At 31.9% G+C, this 20,856-nt stretch overlaps 1 protein-coding gene and 1 pseudogene across 6 annotated transcripts in view; one reads left to right on the forward strand and one right to left on the reverse strand.

The window, feature by feature from the left end:
* Positions 1-20,856, reverse strand: part of SANBR (SANT and BTB domain regulator of CSR) — a 54,831-nt gene that overhangs the window by 6,188 nt on the left and 27,787 nt on the right. For 5 of the 6 annotated variants that reach the window (XR_005658211.1, XM_039887065.1, XM_039887063.1 and 2 more), the window contains 10 exons: positions 19,688-19,840; positions 13,498-13,643; positions 12,635-12,734; positions 11,706-11,738; positions 10,744-10,843; positions 4,008-4,099; positions 2,938-2,966; positions 2,786-2,859; positions 2,253-2,341; positions 399-490 (listed from right to left, as the gene is read on the reverse strand). Coding sequence is in view for 4 of the 6 variants with exons in the window: in XM_039887065.1 (XP_039742999.1) it covers positions 399-490; positions 2,253-2,341; positions 2,786-2,859; positions 2,938-2,966; positions 4,008-4,099; positions 10,744-10,843; positions 11,706-11,738; positions 12,635-12,734; positions 13,498-13,643; positions 19,688-19,840 (908 nt within the window). In the remaining 2 variants the exon portion in view is untranslated. Of the gene's footprint in view, positions 1-398; positions 491-2,252; positions 2,342-2,785; positions 2,860-2,937; positions 2,967-4,007; positions 4,100-4,217; positions 4,309-10,743; positions 10,844-11,705; positions 11,739-12,634; positions 12,735-13,497; positions 13,644-19,687; positions 19,841-20,856 lie in introns of those variants that run through there. The other variant, XR_005658212.1, reaches the window with a different exon arrangement.
* LOC120622238 (uncharacterized) lies at positions 2,060-2,178 on the forward strand (annotated as a pseudogene).

Genomic DNA, 20,856 nt, shown 5'->3' on the forward strand with positions numbered 1-20,856 from the left:
GACCCACAAGTTAGGTTTTATGGAGAGAAATAAAATAAAACAAGGAATGAGAAAGACTTCAATGATTTATCTAAAGTAATATATAACCAATAAACAGGACAAAAAGTCTAATTCACAGTAGGACTATAGCTTGCATTTCTATCAGCAGTTGGGTCAGAACAGAGCCTAATTAATAAACAGAAAACTTTTAAAAAAACTGTACTTTCATTAAATTTTGTGCTTATGATCTTTTTAAGTCTTAACTTTTAAGTTGAAATCTGGTTCTTATTGATGTCTTGATCTAATCCTTGAAACAAAACAAAACAAAACTCAAATTATGTGCTTCTAGTATATAATTGTCCCTAAAAAAGGATCACTTCAAAGTCAATGGTATTCTGAATTTGTTTATGCTTATTTACCTTGTGTTTTTCTCAGTGCTGCCTTGACGTGCACTCACTGGCACTGAGGCCTTAATTTGCGCTTCAAGCCTGGAATAAATACCTCCTGCAAACTGCAAGATAAAGGAGCAAATTCATTTATTTTTACAGAATCAATAACAGTTGTGCTTTATTAAAATGACATTTTGATTTTTAAAATTCAGGCTCTTTGACTTATAATTTACATGTATAATTTTACAAACATTAAAATTCACCCTTTTTAGTAAACATTTCTGAGTTTTGACAAATGCATACAATTGTGTAACCAATGTTACAATGGAGAGAGAACAGTTCCATCACCCCAGGAAAATCCCCTTGTGCGTCTTTTTAAGTCAAATGATTTGACACTACCACTACTTGGTAACTGCTGATCTATTTTATGTCCTACAGTTTTGCATTTTCCAGAACATTACAGAACTAGAATCTTACAGTCTGTAGCCTTTTGAATCTGGCTTCTTTTACTTAGCATAATGTAGAAGAGACTTATTGATGTTGAAGCATGTATCAGTGATTTGTTCTTTTTAATATATACCACAGTTTTAATCATTTTCCAGGTGAAGGACATTTGGGTTGTTTCTAGTTTTTGATGATTTTGAATAAAGCCACTATAAACATGTATGAATTGATCTGTATGGTGAGTAAATATGTAATGTTATAAGAAACTGCCAAACTGTTTTTCCAAAGTGATCATTCCTTTTGCATCCCTACTTGCTATATATGAGTTCGAGTTGCTCCATATCCTTGCCAGTATGTTTAAAATTTTCTTTTTAGATATTCTAGTTGGTGTATAGTGATATATCATTGAAGTTTTAATTTACATTTCTCTAATGACTAATGATGTTGCATCTTTTCAGGTGCTTATTTGCCCCGTATCCTTCTTTCAAGAGGTGTATAGTTAATCTTTTGCCCATTTCTTTTTATTGAATTATTTTATTGAGTTTTAAGAGTTCTTGATATATTCTAGATACAAATCCTTTACCAGATAAGTATTTTATACATATTTTCTCCTAGTTTACAGCTTGTCTTTTCCTTCTATTAACAGTTTTTCAAAAAGAACAACTTTTAAATTTTGATGAATTTTTTTCTTTTATAAACCATGGTTTTGGTGTTGTAGCTAAGAAATATTTGCCTAGTCCAAGGTCATAAAGACTTTTTCTTATGTTCTGTTTTAGGAGTTTTATAGGGAACCAAATTTTTTTTAAAAATTAGGGGCAAAAGTTATTATAGTTATATAATATCAATAGTAATAATACATGTTATGACTAATATGTAATTCTAGTAAAAGTACAGGTACTTCTAGTCATCATTTTCAGCAAGATAACATCTTATTTTAGAGATAACATCTAAGCATTGGCTTCAGGGTTGATCAAAATCAGCAACTTCCAGAAAGTTGCCCTCTGGATAGTTGGCATTTGGTCAGCTGCAGTTAATCTACTCTTGGTGTGTCATTACACTTTCAGTGATAATGTACTTTACTATGTGTGTTATCCATGGACCAGGGATAACTGGAGGTGGCAGAAAACTTTTACGTGAATAAACTGGTTAACTGGTACAGAATATAAAATATATACAAATATTTAAATTATTTTTTTAAAATTCTGCCTAAAACATCTTTACACGCCTCATGATAAAAATAAAGTAGGGTCTATGGCCATGCCACACTGAATGTGCCTGATCTCATCTGATCTTGGAAGTTAAGCAGGATTGGGCCTGGTTAGTACTTGGATGGGAAACCGCCTAGGAATACCAGGTGCTATAGGCATTAAAAATAAATAAGTAAGTAAAGTAGGAAAGTATATCTAAGCAAGCACAGTATACTAGGTACACAATCCTTACTTCTTTTGCTTCTTTTGACTTGACTCGGTCCAGATCACCCAATCTCATCTTTATTAGGTGCCCTGTAATTTCAGACATCCGTCGTTGATCTGAAGGTAAAAAATAATAAACCTTACTTTTTTATAAGAATGACTTATCACTTTTATTTCTTAAAAAGGATTGCAATCATCAAGAGTTTATGAAACTATCACGAAATATTATTTTACAGGCACACACATCTATTTATCTTTGAAGAATTTTAGGCAACAAGTGGCAAAATGGCTCATACTACATGGAAAATCGTTCTGTGATTAAGATTATTGTAAATCGGCCTAAAACACATTCTGTCATCTTTGGAGTGAAAGTAGTGGGAAAAAGTCAGTGCATAAAACAATATGTTATCTAGTAATGAAGCTCTAATTGATGCCTAAGGGAATGTGCTAATTCTGGACCTTATTCCAGTTGAAACCTTTAAAGTGATTCGGCATGCTTCATAAAAGATTTTTATTATTATTTAGACCTAATTTGTACATTACCCAAATAATAAAACTTACCATCTTCTCTTTGTGCATCCTGGTTGAATCTCAAAGATCTTGTAGCATCCCATTTATTCTTCTGCATACTTACACTATTGAAAAAATTAAATGAAAGTCAGCACTGATGCTTTAAGAGTGGACATCTGATTGGGGTTAAGAGTAATACTCACACGAAAGGAGACACATCTCTAGTAGTTGACTGAAAAAAAGTTGACAACAGTAAGGCCCAGTTAGAACATATTTACTGCTTAGTGTTATAGTTAATAATAAAAAGAGTTTACATTTATGGAGTGCAAGATACTATACCAAGAGCATTACAAGTATTATTTCATTTAAGTCTTGGCAACAACCATGTGAGACAGGTGCTATTATTATCTCTATAATAACATAGGTTCAGAGAAGTTAAGAAACTTGTCTGAAGAGAAAGAAACCTAGAATTTGAACCCAGTTTTATTTGTCTGCCCTTGAAGTCCCACTTATGTAACCTTTTAGAATTTACCCATTTGTGTGTCTGTAGTACTTAACATGAAGGTAAATGTACAACCTGTTCAATGTAATTGTGTGAAACTTGTCTCAACCTCAGCCTTTCATATATTTTGGTTTCTCTTTCAGCCAACAGTGGTTATTACTGTCCTCTTATTCCTACCTTGCTTTTTACCCCTTCCTTTGAAATCACAGGAAAATAAGAATTATTTTCAAAGATCATAAAATATAATTTACTTTAAAAAATCTTAAAGTCTGTATTATTTAAAAGTATATTTACTTATTTTATAGTCTATTTATTTATCTTATTTTAAATTATGTATGCCATTTTTTGAATAAATAATATTGGTTCAAAATTCAAAAGGCATAAATAGCACATATAGTAAAAAGCCTGTTCTCATTCAGTTCCCTTCCTTAGAGGCAATCTTACCAATCTTACCAATTTCTTGTGTAGCTTTCCAGAGAGATTTCATGTATATACAATGAAATTCATACATATTCCTTCATCTATTCTACACAAATGGTAGCATAATATGCCACTATACACTATTCTGCACTTTTCTTTTTTCACCTGTCAATATATCTTAGAGATCTTTAAAATCAGTCTTTATAGAACTCCTTCATTCATTTTACACTGCTAGTATTCCATTGTGGTATTCGTTACTTTTTTTTTTTTTCTTCAGATTTTTCCTGGCTACACTTGCTTGCTTATTTCTCAATATAAACTTTAGAATAGTAACAGATAATTTAGAGTTACCTTCTCCAATGCTTTTTCTTTCTTATGACCACAGGGTGAAGACATCTGTTTTTTTGGTGGTTTAGTGAACTTCTTTGGCTTCTCCTTTTTCCCTAATAACAGAAAATTAATGTTATGAGCATAAATCCCATATATTTCTCCAATGTACTTGTTACTTCCAAACAATAAAAGCATTAAAAAAACATTGTTTTTTTAAAACTAATAAATTACCTCTGAATAAAAAGTAAATATGTGAGGAAGTCAAACTGAAAGTGCTTAACAGGGGTTCATTTTAATTACTTTTCTTCTATTTGGCATAAACCTTTGGGGGAAAAAATGAGGACAATGAAATCAAAGTTCCAGTGAAATTAAATATAGAAAAATGTTAAGGAAAACTATACATATTTATTTCTCTGAATTTACTTTGAAAGTGAAGTCATCTCCTAATTCTAAAATTTTCATGTAAAAAATAACTATAACCGAGAAAAACACAATTTGAGAATTAGAGAAGAACTCAAAAAATCTTTAAAATGTTTTTTGCTCAGGCAGGAGATGGGGCTATGAAGGTAAAAATGGACGTAGGAGAGAAATGATATTGGGAAGGAGATTTGAAACAAACTTATCCTGGACTTGGGCATTCTTGCAGTCAGTATTCTGAACTTCTGTCTGGCTGACAGTTTAGTAGAAAAAGGAAAGGGGCAGAAAAGAAAAAGAGAAAGAAGCATTTTTCTAAAAACAATGTTTAAAGATAAGGATACTATACAGTGGATCACTATTTCTCAAACATCAATTATGACAGTGTAAAGAGGTTACACAATTCCTTCCAAAGAAAACTATGATGAAAACAGAACAAAGATATTATAAACAACCATTTCCAGGCACTGGCAAATAATTAAAGGCAGGTAGAAACTGAATGTTTACTTTTGAAAGATGCAGGAGGTAAAAACTTTATGGCCTTCTTGCCTGAGGGCACTTCTCAACCTCCCAGCTCAGGGAAGAAAATTGCAACTATATGAGCACTAGAGAAAAGATGATAGAGTTCAAAGAAACAGATAAGCTGGAAATTTAAAGGAGAAATTTAGACCTGAGATCTAAAATGTGAGTATAAACTCTGCCCAAATTCCTACCTAAGTGTTAAACTATATAAGTGTATGGAAGACCCTAGGAAGTTCAGCTAAAAAGGCAAGCAGAAACTAGGGTGGGGTATCAACTCTTGCAAGACAGAACTGCTCTTGGTAAGATGTGGGAGTTTCTTGTACATTTGACTGAATGGTTTCCCCAAACTACATACAGCTTGAGCTTCTGACAGCTGAAGCCTTAGTGAAGGTCAGACGTGGGACTGGAGAAACAACTAGAAATCTAAAGGAAACCCATAAAGCGAGGGAACCACTAAGCGAGTAAGTCCCCAATCTGAATATAAATTCTGTCTGAATCCTTGGCTGACTACTAAACTGCATAGGTGGGTATGATCCCTGGGTAGCAGGCTAAAGCAGCAGCAGTTGACAGCTGAAAAAAACAAAAAACAAAAACAAAACAAACAAAAAACAACAAACCTGTGCAGAGACACCATCCACTGCATCCTATGGGGAAGACAGACTTTGCAGTTTGGGTCAGGCAAGTTAAATGTCTACTAGAACAAAAAAACCAATAATCCTCACAAAACCAAAACAGATTTCAGAGTTGCACAGAGATAATCTACAATGTCCATTTTTCACCTAAAAGTTAGGAGGTAAAGAAACTTAAAAGTACAACCCACTCAGAAAAAGAAACATTCAACAGAAACGAATTCTGTGAGAGCCTGCATGTTGGATTTAGCAGATAATGACTTCAAAGCAACTATTATAAATATATTCAAAGGAAAAATGATATTATTGAGTAAACACATGGAGAATCACAACAAATAAATAGAAACTATAAGGAAACTCCAGCTGAAAAACACATTAAATATAAATGAAATAAATACTCCAATCAAAAGACAGAGATTGTCAAACTGGATAAAAAAGCAATTTCCAACAATATGCTATCTGCAAGACATACACTCTAAATTGAGAAACACAAAAAGGATGAATAAAATAAAAGAATAAAAAAAGATATGTCATCTAAACTTTAAACAAAAGAAGTTTAGAGTGATTATATTAATACTGAACACGAGAAATCAAGACAAGCAGTTCTACTATAGATGAAGAGGAATACATCATACTGATGAGTCAATACACTATAAATGTATATGTGCCTAATGACAAAGCTCTAACATACACGAGTAAAAACAGACTTAAAAGAAAAAAATATATAAATTAACAATTATAGCTGGAAATTTCAACACCACTCTCCTATTAATTGATAGAACAAGTGAAAATGAGCATGATTATAGAAGACTTATACCAGTCAGTCAAACCAACTTGACTTGACATTTATAGACTACTCTGCCAATAACAGCAGAATTTACATTCTTTTCATGCATATCTGGAACAATTCTCAATATAATTTAGAAGATGAAACCACAAAGAGTATGTTCTCTTACTATAATGGAATTAAATTAGAAAGCTATAACTGAAAAGTATCCAGAAAATCTGAAAATATTCGGAAATTAACAATGTACTACTATACAACATATGGGTCAAAGAAAAATCATAAGAGAAATTAGAAAATACTCTGTATTTAATATATATGAAACAAGATATATCAAAGTCTATGGGAAACACTTAAAGCAGTGCTTAGTGTGAATCTTACAGCTTTAAATGCTTATATTAGAAAAGTAAAACAATGATTTAAGTTTCCACTATAAGAAGCTAAAAAAAGAGGAAATTAAGATGAAATTAATTACAAAGAAGGAAATACTAAATATAAGAGTGAACAAATCAATGAAATATAAATTAGATAAGCTATAGAGAAAATCAATGATATTTTAAAAAGCTGGTTCTTTGAAAAGATCAATAAAACTAATAAACCTCTAGCTAAACTGATCAAGAAAAAAAGGGGATAAAACACAAATTACCAATATCAGGAATGAAACAGGGACATCACTATAGATCTTTCAGACAAAAGATAATAAAAAGTAAAAATTTATGCCAATAAATTTGACACTTGGATTAAATGGACAAATTCCTTTGAAAGACAGAAATTATCAAAAACAGATTCAAGAAGAGAAAACTTGAATAGCACTATATTAATTAAAGACACTGAATTCATATTTAAAAACCTTCCTATAAAGAAAATTCCAGGCCCAGATGACTTCACTGCTGATTTTTATCATATATTTAAGGGAGAAATAATACCACACAAATTCTTTCAGAAAAGAGAATGAAGGGAATACTTTCCAGCTCATTTTATGAGGTCGGTATTACTCTGATACCAAAACTTGAAGAAAATATCATTTAAAAAGCTACATATATCCTTCATGAACACAAACAAAAAATCTGTAACAAAATATGAACAAGTCAAATACAGTAATATATAAAAAGAAAAATACCTCATGACCAAGTGGAGTTTACCCCCAGAAGATGGGTATAACGCTTTCAAAAAATCAATGTAATATATCATATTGATATAAAAAAGGAGAAAAACTATAGATCAATAAGCGGAGAAAAAGCATTTGACAAAACTCAACATCCATTTACTATAATAACTCAGCAAACTAGAAATAGAAAGAAAACTCCTCAACCTGAGAAAAAGCATTCATGAAAAACCAACAATAAACATTACATACTTAAGGATTAAAGATTGAATGCTTTCCTCCTAAGACAGGGGAGAAGACAACGATGTCTTCTATTTAACATCAGGTCCTAACCAGTGCAAAAAGACAAGAAAAAGAAATAAAAGGCATACATATTAGAAAGTGAAGAAAAATTAAGTGAATTTATTAGCAAGGTTATAGGTCACATGGTCAATATACAAAGATCAATTGTAATTCAATATTATCATCAATAAACAATTGGAAAAAATTTAAAAATCTACTTCCATTTATAACAGCACTAAAAATACTTAAGAATAAATTTAACAAAAGATGTTCGACATCTGCATACTGAACTACAAAACACTGTTGAGAAACATTAAAGATGACTTAAATAAATGGAGAGATATTTCATGTTCATGGATTGGAAGACTTGCCATTGGGGAAAAAAAATGCAATTCTCACAAATTGATGATATATATAGGTTCAACACAATCCCAATAAAAATCCCAGCAGTATTTTTGTAGAACTACCCACTCATTCTAAAATGTATAGGAAATGCAAATCACCTAGAAATATCAAAATAATCTAAAACAAAAGAACGTTTTTGGAGGATTCACAGCACCAGATTTCAAGTCTCACTAAAAACTACAAAAATTAAGACAGTGTGGTATTGATATACTGATGTATAGACAGACATAAGATACAATGGAAGAGAATAGGGTTCAGAAATAGATCCATATGTAATGGTCAACTGAGTTTTTTGACGAAGGTGTCAAAGTAACCTAATGGGGAAAGAACAGTCTTATGACAAATGATTCTGGAACAACTGGCTATGCCTATGGTATTTAAATTTAAAAAAAAAAAAAAAAGAAGTTGGAAGCTTGATGCAGCTCAAAATAATACAACTTCTAGAAGAAAACATAGAAGAAAATCTTTGCGACCTTGGAATAGGTAAAAATTCCTTAGCTATTAAAGCATGAAACATAAAAGGAAAGCTAAAAAACTAGAATTTACAAAATTAAAAATTTTTGCTCTTCAAAAGATACCATTAATGTAATTAAAAGGCAAGTCAATGATTAGAGGAAAAAAGCTGCAAAAAATATGGACTTAAGAACTCTTACAATTTATTAATAAGGCAAACAATCCAATTAAAAAATAGGCAAAAGATTTAAGCAGATACTTCACAAAAAAGATAAACAGTCAATAAGCACATAAAATATGCTTAGAACTAAAATGGCTAAAGTTAAAAAAAACCACAACACTAATACCAAGTATTGGTACAAATGTATAGCAACTGGAACTCTCATACATTGCTGCTGGGGTGCAAAATGGCACATTCACTTTGGCAGTTTCTTATAAAGTTAAACATACACTTACCATATAACCCAGAAAGTCCACTCCTAGGCATCTAGCTACCCAAGAAGAATCAAAACAGACAGCCACACAGACTTGTATGCAAATATTCACAGCAGCATTATTCAAAATAGCCAAGAACTGGATGGAAATAACCCAAATGTCCATGAAATGGTGAATGGATAAGCAAATTACGGTATATTCATACAATGGAATATTACCTTACAATAAAAAGGAACAAACTACTGATATACACAATATGGATGAGTCTCAAAAACATCATATTAAGTGAAAGAAGCAAGACACAAAACACTGCTCATGATTTCATTTATATGAGATGAGAAAAGGTGATAAGCAGATTAGTAGTTGCTTGGAGGTGGGAGTGGGGAAAGGGAACTGAATGTAAAGGCGCAAGAGGTAACGTTTTAGAGTGATGTTCTAGGTCTTGATTTTGGTAGTGGTTACACAACTCTATGCCAAAATTCATCAATGTGTACACTCAAAAATGAGAGAATTTTATTACATGTAAATTATACCTCAGACAACTGTGAAAAAACTCATATAACATAGTAACAGTTTCTTGACTAATCAGGATTGAAAAATAATAGATAAAGGACTAATTTTTTCACTTGGAGATTCAACATGTAAAGAAAAATTATATAAAACTTGGAAATAAGCCAAAGGGAGGATTGCATGTCCTTTCAGTGGCATACCAGAGGACTGTTTAACATGCCCACCCAAGAATTATTTAAGTCTCTAAGAGAATGTCTTTGTTTGACTTTCCCATCTACTATTGATTAAAGGCCCAGATGCTGTGAAGTTTCAAGCTAACTTGCAGATTTTTGTGTCTAATAGAAATGCAAATGATTTGTCTAGTAGAAAAGATAACCCCACAGGTTATAGGTTTATTGCTTTGTGGGACATTAGTTTTGTATCTAACTTGCAATATTTTTTTTAATACTCTTTTTTTTCATATGCCAATAAATACCTAAACCTTCAAATGCTTTTTGAACAAATTTTCTCTGCTATTTCTCTAAGGAGTTGAAAAATTTTGACACAAGTTCATTCTATAGTCATATAAAATCATGTTTTTAAAAATTTTTGTGAACTAAATTTTTTCATTAAATTTATTGGGGTGACATTGGTTAACAAAATCACGTAAGTTTATTACAATGTGTACAATTCAATAATACATCATTTTGCATTATATTGCATTGTGTTCACCACCCCAAATTAAATTTCCTTCTGTCACCATATATTTGACCCCCTTTACTCTTCTCTACCCTCTCTCCTCCCCCTTTCCCTCTGATAACCACTAAACTCTTGTCTGTGCCTATGAGATTTTGTTTGTCTTGTTCGTTTGTTGCTTTCAGTAATTTTTTTTAAGTCATACTCTGATGACAGTCAATGTTTCATTTGAGTGTCACTTCAAATCATCTCAGGTACACTGATGTCAGTCATACATTTTGAGAAACCTATTAGGTTACACTTGAAATGAAAACTGGTGAGGATTATTTCTCAGTATGCTGCACTTTCTATATAACTTTATAAGTATTCTGTGTTAGTGCCAGGGTTAGGGAATCTTGATGGAGCTTCCTTAATTTATTTTTTTCCTATGTTGTAACCTATCATGTAGACTTATAATGCCAATTCCTCATCTCTTGCATTAAAGCCTTTAGAATGCAACCCTTTCATAAAAGTGAGATGATTTTAACTTAGAAATTAATGTACTTTGTTTCTTGGATACTTCTTCTTCATCTCCAACTTCATCTTCAGTGACCTCAGACCCAGTGGTATATTCTTCTTCTTCTGAAAATAATGACTGTTGTTTCTGAATTTAAAGAAACAAAACACACCCTATTAAAAATGTTGTACTGTCATATCTTGAGTGCATTTTTTTCAAACACAGTTATCTAAATTTATTTTGGATGAATGAGCCAAACAAGAGCTGATAAAATAACCACTGCCTAGCACAACATTCAGGAAACAGATAAGAATTTCTACATTTAGGACAGGATCATATTATATATAATTTTTAAAATATTTTTATTTATTTCCTTTGCAGATTCTAGCAGACTGATGGGCACCTAATAGGTACTTGGTATTTGTTGAATTGCACCTCTATTACCCGACTGAATGTATGTTCCTTGATATTAAGATTAAATTAAAATATAATAATTGCCAACATTAAAGAAGTCTCATAAGCAAGCACATGTGCACATTCTCTGGGTCAACATGGCCCTGTGTTTATTAAACATATCTACATCAATTTCTAACATCTACCCACCCTACTGTTTGTCATCCCTGATTCAAATTCTAACTCCATTTTTGAGAATACTGATGGCAGAAAGCATAGTAATGGCAAACGGGTAAAAAAAAAAAAAAATCAACCAATCAAACAACCAAATAATTGGAACTTAATACATTTGTTGCTTTGTTCAATGTCCTAAATGTGACTCAAAAGTGACTTTTAAAAAGTCACTTAAGGAGACTTATGCAGTCAGATAATAGAGCATGTGTCTGTTTTAAACAATAACAATTTTTAGTAAGTATAAAATTGTAGACACTGAAAATGATGATATGCATTTAACTAAAATCTATAAAATAAGATGCTAATAAAGATTCTATTAAACTAAACTTTAATTTAAGAAGAAAGAGATCCATGGAAGTGGAATATATAGTAGTTCACTTACCAGTTGCAAAGTCCAGTTTTTCAGTGACGAGAACTGAAAAAAAAAAAAAGAGAGAGAGAGAGAGGGAGATTAATAAATCTGCATCTACCCAGAGAGCAGCTCCTTACTTTCATATGGATACTATAGAAGAGTTGCAGAAGTTACAAGTATAGTTCCCTTCTAGATTGAAACATAACTTTAAACTCAGGCTTTAAATACTGTCTAGTGAAGTTGCATATGTTTATCTAAAAAATAAAAATTTAGAAAAGTGTCATTTCTAAAGGACAAGTAAATCACTTAGAGATAACATAATTTTACTGTTTGAAGTATTTTAATCACTTTTTAATGCTTTTTCTTATAAGTGAAGGAACCAGATTTTACATGAATAGTGAAGAAATCTAATTAGCTATTTTTGCATATAATTCATAAATAAATGTTAATGATTGAACTCTTACAGCATTTGGAGTTTATAATGCATTTTACATGGAATACTTCACTTTCTCAAGTAAATGCTACCTCAACCAACGCAAAGGCAGGAATTTCACAGGCAAACTGTTAGCAACAAGAATCAAAGAAATCAAAGCTTTCTAGTCACCTTAAAAACATTTCAATTTTGAAACCTTGGGAAAAACTAAATGCATTCCTGATTATAATTATTTTCAAAAGAATGTCATACTGAAAAATGTTTATAGCACCTTCAAGACCATGTTATAATTTTTCCCCAAATTTAAGTCAATTAGTTATTAATTCTTTGAGGGCAAAGAACATGTCCTATTACCCTTATAAGTCCTATTAACTCAGCATAATACCTTACGATTAGTTAGTAAATGCTTATTAACTAGAAATTTTAATTTCAATTTAAACCATTTAGGTTTCTATCAAAGATTAAATGTCACTAATTTTTAGTCATTAATTTTTTATATAAAGAATACATGAAAGAAACTACTCACAGCATTGAGCTCCCCACTTTTGGGGCCCCATGGTGTATTTGGCTCCAGTAAAACATCACAGTCTAGACCCTTCTCATCGCAGGGACCAACCCCAGAATCACTTGAAAGAAAAACATTTTATGGAGAAGTGCTCAATTTCTTAAGAACTTAAATGCAAATGATATCTTTTTATTGCAAATGTTTTATAAGTCGCTCTTTAGGAAAATAGTTCTTGAGTACAAGGTATGCCACTTCAACATTCACATTTTTTAATTCATCTAGTGATTCTCTTAGAAGTCACTCCATGTAGGGGGACCATCATTGCACTCAAGACACCATACTTGTTGAATGGTAAATGGACTTCTATAATGGGTTCTGCTTTGAGAAAAGCCTTTATTAAAGGATCCTCCTACCTCCACCATGACAGCCTGCTGCAACTGCAAAATGATGGAAGTGACTGCAGAAATTATTAAATACAAGGAGTTCAAATTTATGCAAAGATGACCTCAACCATCAACTATTTTTCTAGTTGCGTCCGTCAAGCATTTAAGGTGGGCTTAAGTAACTCGGGAAAAGAAAAAATACACCTCAAAAACTAGATCGTGGGTCTCTACCTTTCAATCATGAAGGAATCCCTTTATTAGTTTTTCTCCCACTGGATCTCCAATACTTTGAAGTGCTTTTCCTATCAAATAAACACCTGCTTGCTCTTAATGTAAGCTAACATATAATTTCAGTGAAGCTTTCTGAAATAATGTAAACTATTTGAGGACTGACATTAGTAATTGGGGAAACACTAGGGGAGAGAGGATTCTGAGATGGAAATCACTGAATAAAGCTGCAGTACAGCATCTTCCCCGCCACCTCCCCTCCCACCGCCTCACCAAACTGTGTCTTTAGAAAAAGGCACAACAATGACATCTTTGTGTTTATGCAGATCATCCAGTATTCTAGCAGCTGAAGAGGACAATAAATCTCCACCTTCACCCAGATCACGAAGGACAACCATGTGGTCCCTCACTTTACAACCCTGTTGTATAAGAGACACTAAATTAGAGAGGTTGATACATTATATAGAAATATTCTTTTAAAAACGACAGGATGTCTTTGTTTTTCTTTGCTCAGTCATATCACCATGTTTCAATTGTATCACAACTTTTACTCAAGAAAAAAAAAAACTCATTCAGAAAAGTGCATGAAAAGAATGTATATCTTAAAAAATATCCAAGAATATCCATATAACCACCATCCACATTAAGAAGTAGAATATTTCCAACACTCCAGGACTCCCCACAGGCCCATAACTGCCTCCCAAAAGATAACCTCTATCCTGACTTTTATGGCATTTACTTCTTTGCTTTTACTCTTTTATCACTTAAGGATGCATCCCTAAATACTATAGTTTAGTTTTGCCTCACTCAGTTTTTTTAACATTGTTTCTATGATTCAGCCATGTTGTTGTATGTAACTAACATTGCTTTAATGTATAGTATTCTATTGTATGAATATATACAATTTGTTTATTCTACAGTTGATGGAAGGGTTATTTCCAGTTTGGAGTTATTACAAATAATACTATTATGAATATTCTTTTACATGTTTCCTGGAGCACAAGTGCTTGTGTGTACCAAAATAAATTACTCTATATCCTCACTAACACTTGGTAAGACATTTTTAATTTTAGTCATTCTAATGAGTGTGCAGTGGTATCTCATTGTGGTTTTAATTTGCATTTTTCCAATTACAAATGAGGTTGAGCTCCTTTTCATGTTCACTGGACAACAAGAAGTTCCCATTCTTTTTCTTAATATGATCCTTTTATGGATGTGTTGCTAATATATGGTCCCACCCGTGAGTTTGTCTCTTCAGTTTGTTTATTTAATGTAGTTGATGTACTTTAATTTAAAATCTCTTCCTTTATGGTATTACTTTTTAATAGCTTTATTAGTTTTCCTTTCACATATAGGTCTTTTTTGTGTGAATAGTTTGGGCTGGAACCTAATTTCATTTCTTTTCCATATAGATATCCCAATGTCACAGTACCTCTTATTGGAAAGTCAATCTTTTGCCCACTGCTCTGTAATGTCACAGTCAAGTATCCAAGTGGCTGAGTACTCTATTTTTTCTATTGATCCATCCACCTACTCTTTACCAGTATCTTAATTATCAAAGCCCTGTCTTAATTATCAAAGCTTTATAATAAATCTTGATATTGGAAAGAGCAAATACCTCTACCTTTGTTTTCTTTGAGAGAATCTTAGCTATTCTTGGCCCTCTGCATTTCCATATATATTTCAGAATCAGCAAAGTTCCCCCTAAAAAACCATCAGGATTTTCACTGAGACTGCAGTGATCTATACAGATCAGTTTAGGGAACATTTATATGTACACAATGTTGAGTCTTCTAATCTACGAACATGGTACAATAACTCATTTTTTAGTTTTCTTTATTTTCTCTCAAAAACGTTATATGTTTTCTATATAGAGTCTTCCACATATTTTGTCAGATTTATTCTTAACTATCTGATATTTTTAAGGCTACTGTAAGTGCTTTCTTTTTTCAAATTTCATTTTCTAACATCGTCAATTTATAAAAGTATAATTGATTTTTGTACATAATATTTAATAGATTAATCTTAAATTCTTATTAATTTAAATAATTTATCTGTAGATTCATCAGGGTTTCCTATGTTCACAAAATCATCTGCAAATTATGACAGTTCTTTTTCAGTCCTTACACCTTTTTCTTTTTATTTCATTAATATATTGTCCAGGACCTCCAGTTCAATTAGAATAGAAGTGTATTGACAATGGGCATCTTTATCACATTCTCAATTTCAAAAGAAAAGCTTTCTACATTTTGCTATTGTGATATTTGTTGCAAGTTTTATATTATCTATCCTTTACTGAATTACGTCATTTTCCTTTTATTTCTAAATTTGGTAAGAATTGTTTATTTTTGATTTTTATAATCATTCCATTCACGCAAATTAATTAGAAGTTACACATTCTTCAATCCTTTTAATAGTTATCCTAGAATTTGTAAGATGTATCCTTGACTTACCAAAGTCTAATTTGTTAATATCCTCCCTCTCAAAGACCTTAAAGAACTCTATTTCACTACTCTTCCAACTTAAAGGCTATTGTTGTGAGTTTTAAAAATATATATTAAAATGTATAGTATATATTAATTACATATTTTAAATTGTCTATATTATTAATGTAATTATATATTTATTACAAACACATACACGCATACCTGTGTGCACACATACACATCTACAAAGCATTACCATCATTATTTTATACAGTTAATGTTCATTTAGATTTCGCAATATATTAATTTCTTTTTTTGGCCTTCACTCCTTCCTATATCTTAAGAACATCTGTAGTGTTTCCTTTAAAGCAGTTTGCTGATTGCAAATTCCTTCAGTTTTTCTTTGCCTAAAAATATCTTTATTTTGTTTTCATTCTTAAAGGATATTTAAAGAAGGCAGAGATTTCCAGATTGTTAACTATTTCTTTTGGCACACTGAAGATCCAGTTTCCATTGCTATTGCTAAGATGTGAACTCTAATTACTGATGTTTTGAAGAGATTCTGTACTTTTTCTCTCTGGCTGCTTTAAAATGCTCTCTTTACTTTTTTGTTTTCTGCAGTTTCACTATGGTAAGTAAAGGTATGGATTTATTATCTTATTGGGAGTTACTGGAATTTTACATTTATAAATTAATATCTTTCAATAATTCTGAAATATCTCAGCCATTATCTCTTCAAATTTTGTCTCTGATCCAATCTCTTACTCTTCTATTGGGAACCTCATCGGAAAGTTGGACGTTACAGAAAAAGACAAAAACTGTATGAGTTCACTATATGAGGTACCTAGAGTAGTCAAATATGTAGAGTCAGAAAGCAGAATGGTAGTTACCAGGGGCTGACAAGAGTTGGGAGTGGGGAACTGATGATCAGTATAGTTTTAGTTCTGTAAGAAGAAAGAGTTCTGGACATTGGTTGCACAACAATGTGAATATATTTAACACTACTGAACTGTACATTTAAAAAAATGGTTAAGATGGCAAATTTTATGTTTACATTTAAAAAAACAGTTACAGAGTCAGAGAAAAATAAATTTTCTAAAATATTTAAATCATGTTAGAAGATAATGACTAAATAAAAAACACAGTAACAAGAAAAAAGTTAGGCATATACTCTCTAGGTCTCTTTTATATTTCTCATCATTGTGTCTGTGCTTCACTTTGGATCGTTTCTTCTGACTTTTATCTTTCAATTCACTAATTTTTCAGCTATATGTAATCTGGTGTTAAGTTTGTCACTGAGCTTAAAATTTTGTATTATTACATTTTTCAGTTCTAGCATTTCTATTTGTTTTCATTTAAACCATCTCTGTTACTTTTCTTAGTTTATAATTCCCTGCCAAAAATTCCAAGCTTGTCTTCTATTAACTTAAATTGTCTGTGTCAATAGTCTGTGTCAATAATTCTGTGGTTTGTTTTTGTTGTCAAAGTTCTTTTGTTCCCATTCTTGGTAACTTATTTTCATCTATGCCAGATTATCTTTGTGTGCTGAATAATTTAGAAATAATTTGAGGTGTAGAATAATTTAGAAATAATTTGAGGTGTAGAATAATGTTACTGTTGGCAATCCAGGATTACCTTAATCCAAGTTCAGGGCTTGAAATTTCCTAGGCCACCCAAATAAATCAAAGCCAGGCTGTTATCCAGGCAAGGGATGGTTTATTTCTGATTTGCTCCTTTTTCTGTTGGGATCCCAACTCAAAGCACAAAGGAAGGGATGTTACTTATTAATGTCCCCATTCTTGATAGACCTTAAACCCTGACTATTATTCCCAGAAATCCTGATAGAGGACCAAAAAGCTCAGCTCAACCTCTCAGTCACTTCTTTCAGACTGGTAATTGTCTCTAGGATAAAAAAGGTCCTGAGTGCCAGCTCACTTCTTTGGGTTCCCATAATCTCCTGTATCCTAACACTAATTCCCCATTAACTTGTTGATGCTTTTAATATAAACTTTATATTTCATCCACCATTTTTTAGTTGCCTTTTGGTGGGAAGATTGGTCTGAATTACTTAGCCATTACAGGAACTATAAATCACCATTGAGCTATCCAGATTTCTCTTAGCCCAAGACATCACTTTCATCAACATACATGTCACATACAACACTTATCACACAGTTTAATTACAATTTATTCCTGAATCCTCTCACAATAAGTGGAATATTAGTAATTAATACAATAAGTAAGTAGACATAATAAGCCAAAAAGTTACAACTTTTAACTTTACCTTCTACTTATATAAAACACGAAAGGCATTAGCTTGAAATAACTTATCATTCAATAGTAAAACACAATTTTACTAATATCTAAAACCACCCTGCTCTTCTCTCATATTATAATAGAGAAGCTGCCCATTCTCCTATCTAAACAAATACTTTCATTTGTGCTTACGAGTCCATCCTCCTCTGCCTCCTCATAAACTTTATACTATTAACCTCTCCTCAACTAGATCCTTTCACTGACTTGTTTTAAAAGGCTTCTCCTCTCAAAAATTAAAAAAAAAATAGAAATGATAAACGAATACCTATAACCTAATTACTGATACAACTCCTCCCTTTCTCAAATTTTTCATAAGAGTTGTTATTCACATTGCCTCAGCCCATACCAATCTGATCTGGATCTAGCGCTCCATCAAAAGTTCTTCACATCTATGAATTCCAGGTCATCAAAGCCAAAGGACACACTTGTTTCATTGTTTTATTTGACCTCTTACCAATATTTGACATCATGGATCACTCTCTCTTTAAACACTACTCCCTTAACTTTCATGACAATGTTCTTGGTTTCCTTCCTATTATTCTGGTTGCTCCTTATTATTCTCCTTGGCAGGCTCATACTTCCTTATCCAGCCATTAAATGCTGGAGTTTCTCTAGGTTCTATTGTAGGCCCTCTGCTCTTATGTTCATCTATATCTAGTGGCTTGAATTATCACTTACTTGCAAGAAGACTTACAAATTATTATTCCTAGTCTAGCTAATTCTCTGAGCACTCAAGCCTATATATTTAATACTCTTTGCCTAGTTACCTCATAAAGCACCTCAAACTCAAAATGTCCAAAACAGAACTTCTCTCCAAACCTAATTCCCTTCTGTTTCATCCTCAGTGAATAGTATCACCATCTATCAAGTAGCGAAAGTAGGAAATGAGTCATCCTAATTATTGAATCCATCCATTTCTCTTCATCTCTACTACCCTAGTCCAAGCTACCATCTCCTTTCTCTAAGACTACTGTAATAACTTCCTCATGAACCTGACTCTACCGACTCCCCCAAGCCATTCTCCACACTGCAACCAATATTTTCAAAAACTGAAATAAAGAAAAAACTCAAACATGGCCTAAAAGGTCCTGCTCCTACATGGCCTGACATCTACTTACCTCTCCAGTCTTGTCTTGAACTATGCCTGTTTTTTATAACAGGGCTCTTTCTCTTCTCACCTCACATACTCCTTCCCACACTCAGATCTCAAGCTAATGCCAACTCCTTAAGGAGGCTTTCCTTGACTTCAAAGCCCAAGTCTGACCAGCCTATTGCAGACATTTATGGCCCTGCATACTTTTTCAAACATTTCTTTGCATTCTTTTTTTTCCATCTTGATATTACTGCCTGAACTGTAAGCTCCATGAAGGCAGAAACTATTTAATTTTATACAATACTCTCTGGATTGCACAGCTATAATACAATTTTGGTGCTTTACAAATATTTGTTATATGGATGACGATGATAAAGAGCTTTCATCACTCATAAAATTTAATTACAAAACATTTTCAAAAGTGTTAGTGTCAAGAACTCTAATGTATTGCAATATTCACATATTACCCCAAGATATATGTGCAAGGATATTTACTGCAACACTATAATACCAGCAATCCTACATGAATGTATTACCTTTAGACTTTAAAAACAATAAAAAGGAAAAGATTTAAATAAAAAGTATTAGTGAGAACTGTAACTACAAAAGGGCAACATTCAATATTTACCTTTGTAAGCTGAGTAGGATCAAACCGAAGAACCTTTTGGTTACAGCAGGGGAAAATTCCAGTGCCCACAGTATTCAGTGAACTTGCAGCAGGAGGATAAACCACTGCTTCTGAGTGATATTGACAATGTGAAAATTCTATACAGAGAAAAGCCTGAATAAAAGAAATATATAAAATCAATTATTATTCCCATAATGCAATTAAACATCTTAAAAATACTTTACTGAAGACCACATGTTGTATGTTTCATTTATATAAAATGTACAGAAAAGGCAAATCTCTAGAGACAGAAAGTAGATTTCTGGTTGCCTACGGTGGGAAGTGAAACTGGGGAATGGCAGCAAATGAACACAAGGTATCTTTCTGGGGTGATGGAGATGTACTAAAATTGGATGGTGGTGATGGTTGTGCAACTCTGTAATACAATTTACTAAAAATCAGTGAATTTTACACTAAAATAAATGAATTTTATGGCAGGTAATTATAACCTAATAAAGCTATTAAAAAGCAAAAACAAAAACACTATACTCAAAATTCAGATGAATTAAATTGATCTTGATGTATATCTAATTTTATAATTGGCTAATCACATAAAAAGTTTTCCAATGAAAAAATGAAATAAAACTGTGCCTAACTTGATTATTCTTTAAATTTATCAAGATTTAATTATAAAATAAATAGTAATGTTCAGATAGGTTTATTTTATTTTAATTATAAAATAAATAGTAATGTTCAGATAGGTTTATTTATTGGTAAAATAATTTTAAAAATAATGAAATTAATAACTTTAAGCACTGATCTTGAACACAAAAGCAAAAAGGGAGTCTATAATTCAGATTTCTTAGTTGTTAGTTCCAATTGTGATTTTCAAATGGTTTTTAATTAAAAATTTTTGAGTCTGATAAAAGCTATAGGGTGCAAACTCATACACAAAGTATTTTGCATACAAACTATTTTGAGTTTATAAACTTTCCATAATAAATGTTAAATATTATAAGTCAAACCAATATTCAATTTGCTATAAAGAAGAGGAAAAAAAATCCCTCAAATTTTCTGCATTCTGACCTGCTAAACAAGTCAGGTTTTAGAAGCCTGATATCCTTGATTATAAGTGATACTCCATTGTGGGAAAGACCACTACATACCAATTAAGTTTAAAAAAAAAAAAA

This window comes from Pteropus medius, unplaced genomic scaffold (assembly GCF_902729225.1).
Source record: "Pteropus medius unplaced genomic scaffold, Ma_sr-lr_union100, whole genome shotgun sequence".
NCBI lineage: Eukaryota > Metazoa > Chordata > Mammalia > Chiroptera > Pteropodidae > Pteropus > Pteropus medius.